Here is a 3,514-nt window from a genome sequence, read left to right as displayed (position 1 = left end):
TTGATATTGTTATAAAGGTTATAGGAACCAAAAAAGAGGAACGAAATTCATATATTTATTCATACAAATTATAAGGTGATTATTACTATATGGAGATTGAACAGGAGAGTTTTGTCCTCTTGTTGCTGAAATTGAACGCACAAAAAAAATGGAATGACCTGATGACCGCTAGAATGAACTGACCCAAGGGTATATAAGTAAGCACAACCAGCAGCTGTGGCAGACTAGCTAAGAGGCTCATAGGCGTTACAACGGAGAAGCCTTAACGGAAAGAAGGAAAAACTTAGAAAGTGATAGTCTGAAAAAGAAAAGGCTAGTGAAGGGATCAGAGATAGTTAATCCACGTATGTTCGTATCTGGGGACTTAATTTTGGATTCAGAACGTAGTTAATATAAAAACAAGTGAGGCACCTGGTTTCCAAAATTAATAGGAACCCAGTACCGGAAAGTCTGAGGTGGTTGTTTGTTAAGTATATAGTATACCTAGTAAAGTCCCTGATAATAATTGCCGTATTAGCAAATCATTAAATCTCAGGAAGAGTAAAGGAAAATATTTATATGATCAAGTCAATTAAAATACTCAGAGTAAATTATATAGCCCTAAAAAATCATTATATTCAATATTGTTAGAGAAACACTTTACAGTTACATTTGATGTAATATGTATGTGTTAATTCATTTGACATATTATGTTAGATAAATGTTTCACTACCCAATTCAAAGTCTGAAGTTGAATTAGAAATTGAATGGTTAAAATCGTCTTTTACGTTTTCCACAGGTAAAAGCTGTGTCATTAAGCCGACTGAAAAGAGGCTGAAAGGTTACTAAAAGGTGATTGAATGGCATAGCTTTGTCATCCAAACACCTCTCAAAACCTTTAAAGGGGCATGGTCACGATTTTGGTCAAATTTTATTTTTCTGTTTTTATCATTTACAATGCTTTAGCAATGTATTTCTAATGATCAAATGAAATTTAGGTGCCAATTGATAAGTTTTAAGCAAGATACAGGGCTCACAATTCTTCGTCATGTAAACAAGGCTCGTGCCCTGTTTTTGTTTACATAGGTTCAATATACCAGTAAAAATCTTTTTCAAGCTAATTTGTCTATCTTCTAGTAAAAAACAGTTCCTAAAGATTAACTCATTCATTTTAGGTCTAAAACTGGAATTTTTACTTCAACACTCAAAATGTAAACAAAAGCTTTGTTTACATAGCGAAGAATTGTAAGCTCCTTAACTCGCTTAAAACTCAACACATGACATTTAAATTTTGGTTGCTTATTAAAAATGCCTTACTAAAGCATTGTAAACATTAAAATCAAAAAAAGAATTTTGGACCCAATCGTGAACATGCCCCTTTAAGCTACAATTTAGTTAACTATATGGATTGTTTGCATCCTATATTTGTTGTAAGTAAATCACCAATTTTAAAATTTTCTTTTTTATACTGCTCATCGATATTTGACAAAAGTCATTCGTAAAATGTTCGTAAAATGTATATTTACCTGTGTTTTTTTCCTGACTTACAGTGTTTTCAAAGTTTATTGTAGACAAGGTAGTCAGGGTGTAATTGGTGGCTGCTAAAACATTCAAACATCTTAAAATTATCTCTGATAATATATAGATATAGAAACGATTTTTTTTTATCGTTCATCATGTTGACATATGGAAAATGAAAAGGGATAGTTCATATTTAATTGGATAAAACTTACATGTTTCATTGTGTTTTGACTGACACCCAGTCTCTTTATCACAAAAGTGATGCAGACACTCACATGGCGTCTTACATAGAAAACCATAGTATCCTGTTACACAAGGTGATTCACAATTCCATCCAAAACTTCCATTCATGCAAGCTTAAAATGCAACGTTTCTTATTAGATATGAATCTTGTTGACGTTTAGTCGATTCTAAAAAGTGCAACAAAATAAATAATGACCCTTCAAAATATGGTAACTGACCCAAATGTGGGCTTATTTTTACTATTTTTAACTTATTGATTACAATTAAGCTTTGATAGCATTTATTTGTCACCTATAAGTTACATATGTATCTGTAAATAACACAACCAAAATCTGTTACCGATTTTTGTTATATTTTGAAGCACTCTGATATATACAAATCCAAACGCTCGTATGGTAGGATTAAAAGATACATGGAGATGATATTGATTTTTCAGTGTGACGTAACATTAGACGCCCGGCCTTTATTTTCCTCGATAAATCGATGGATGGATAGATAGATAGATAGATAGATAGATAGATAGATAGATAGATAGATAGATAGATAGATTGATAGAAAGATGGATAGATAGATAGATAGATAGATAGATAGATAGATAGATAGATAGATAGATAGATAGATAGATTGAGTGATAGATCGAGTGATAGATAGTTAAGAAATATGCATACCGACACATTCGTTAGTGTTGTTGTCAACATGTTCATTGTAGCAGCAAGTTCTATTAATCCTATAAAAAAACAAAACCAACAAACCGTACTGATTATCATTCAGCCATCATGTAATTATCTACGCTATCGCTATTACAATTAAAAACATACCTGTGACAGTCGTCGGCAGAAACCTTTAGAAAAATGTGTAGTATCAAAAACACCGAAAACTCCATGACGTTCTGGGTATGAGAATTATGGTTGAATGTTATTTTAAGGAAATAAGACCGGATATGACAGCAGACAAGGAACAAAAACAATACGGACGTTAATAGCTATATTAAATCATAATTTGAATTGAAGCATTACAACACTGTTTTAATCTGATCTTTTCACCTCTCTAGAACATCAGTGTCAACATTTTATAACAACCCCCCCCCCCCCGCAAAAAAAAAAATAATAATAATAATTTTTTTTTATATATCTGGAAGAAAATATCTTGTCATACAAATATTTAATAAACTTTTAAATGTAATATACAAAAAATCAAAAGTTTTACAATATCGATTATTGTTTGAATATTACATACGTCACATATATGGACAATTTTCCACCATTTCTGAAGACAAACCCGAAGCAATCTTCATTTTTTTTCATATTCAACATTTAAACAAGAGGCCCATGGGCAACATCGCTCACCTGAGGAACAAAAGGTATGATAAAATCAGCCTAATGGAGTCATAGAACAGACTATCTGGAAAATGTACAATAATACATGTAGATCCTGAATAAATAAAGTCCATTTTTTCCCCTGGATATTCTAATGTTTATAATCATTAGTCCCTTTTCTAATAGGATGATTTTCTAGTCATATCACATGTTGAGTATTGCAGTTCTCAAAAAGATCATTAACAATTGTTTATATATTGGATATAAGCTTGCATCAAACTCTGAACCTTCTTGTGAGGCTGAAGAATTGTCCTGGGAACAAAGTCTTAACAATTATAAAGAATAGTCTGGCTGATTAGATTCTGAGAAGGTTTTTAAAGATTTACTCTATATATTCCTATGTAAAACTTTAACACCCCCCATTGCGGCCCCATCCTACCCCCGGCGGTCATGAT

The 3,514-nt window shown here is 32.0% G+C and overlaps 1 protein-coding gene across 1 annotated transcript; it reads right to left on the bottom strand.

Moving 5' to 3' along the window:
- Positions 1 to 1,358: 1,358 nt before the first annotated feature.
- Positions 1,359 to 2,629, bottom strand: LOC128190597 (multiple epidermal growth factor-like domains protein 11). The gene is made up of 5 exons (XM_052862710.1): positions 2,562 to 2,629; positions 2,412 to 2,470; positions 1,713 to 1,856; positions 1,506 to 1,580; positions 1,359 to 1,363 (listed from the first exon to the last, which is right to left on the bottom strand). Exons 1-5 carry the CDS (start codon positions 2,624 to 2,626, stop codon positions 1,359 to 1,361), a joined length of 348 nt encoding a protein of 115 aa, XP_052718670.1. The 5' UTR covers positions 2,627 to 2,629.
- Positions 2,630 to 3,514: the final 885 nt, after the last annotated feature.

The sequence above is a fragment of the Crassostrea angulata genome, chromosome 6, assembly GCF_025612915.1.
Source record: "Crassostrea angulata isolate pt1a10 chromosome 6, ASM2561291v2, whole genome shotgun sequence".
NCBI classification, from domain to species: domain Eukaryota; kingdom Metazoa; phylum Mollusca; class Bivalvia; order Ostreida; family Ostreidae; genus Magallana; species Magallana angulata.
This window is presented reverse-complemented; position numbering and strand designations above follow the sequence as displayed.

What these genes read in the sequence shown, in the direction of transcription:
- LOC128190597 (XM_052862710.1), bottom strand. Translation starts at nt 2,626, where the DNA reads ATGGAGTTTTCGGTGTTTTTGATACTACACATTTTTCTAAAGGTTTCT. An exon ending in CAACACTAACGAATGTGTCG is followed by an intron (nt 1,857 to 2,411) that starts GTATGCATATTT and finishes TTGCATTTTAAG; the next exon opens with CTTGCATGAATGGAAGTTTT. An exon ending in GTCAAAACACAATGAAACAT is followed by an intron (nt 1,581 to 1,712) that starts GTAAGTTTTATC and finishes TGAATGTTTTAG; the next exon opens with CAGCCACCAATTACACCCTG.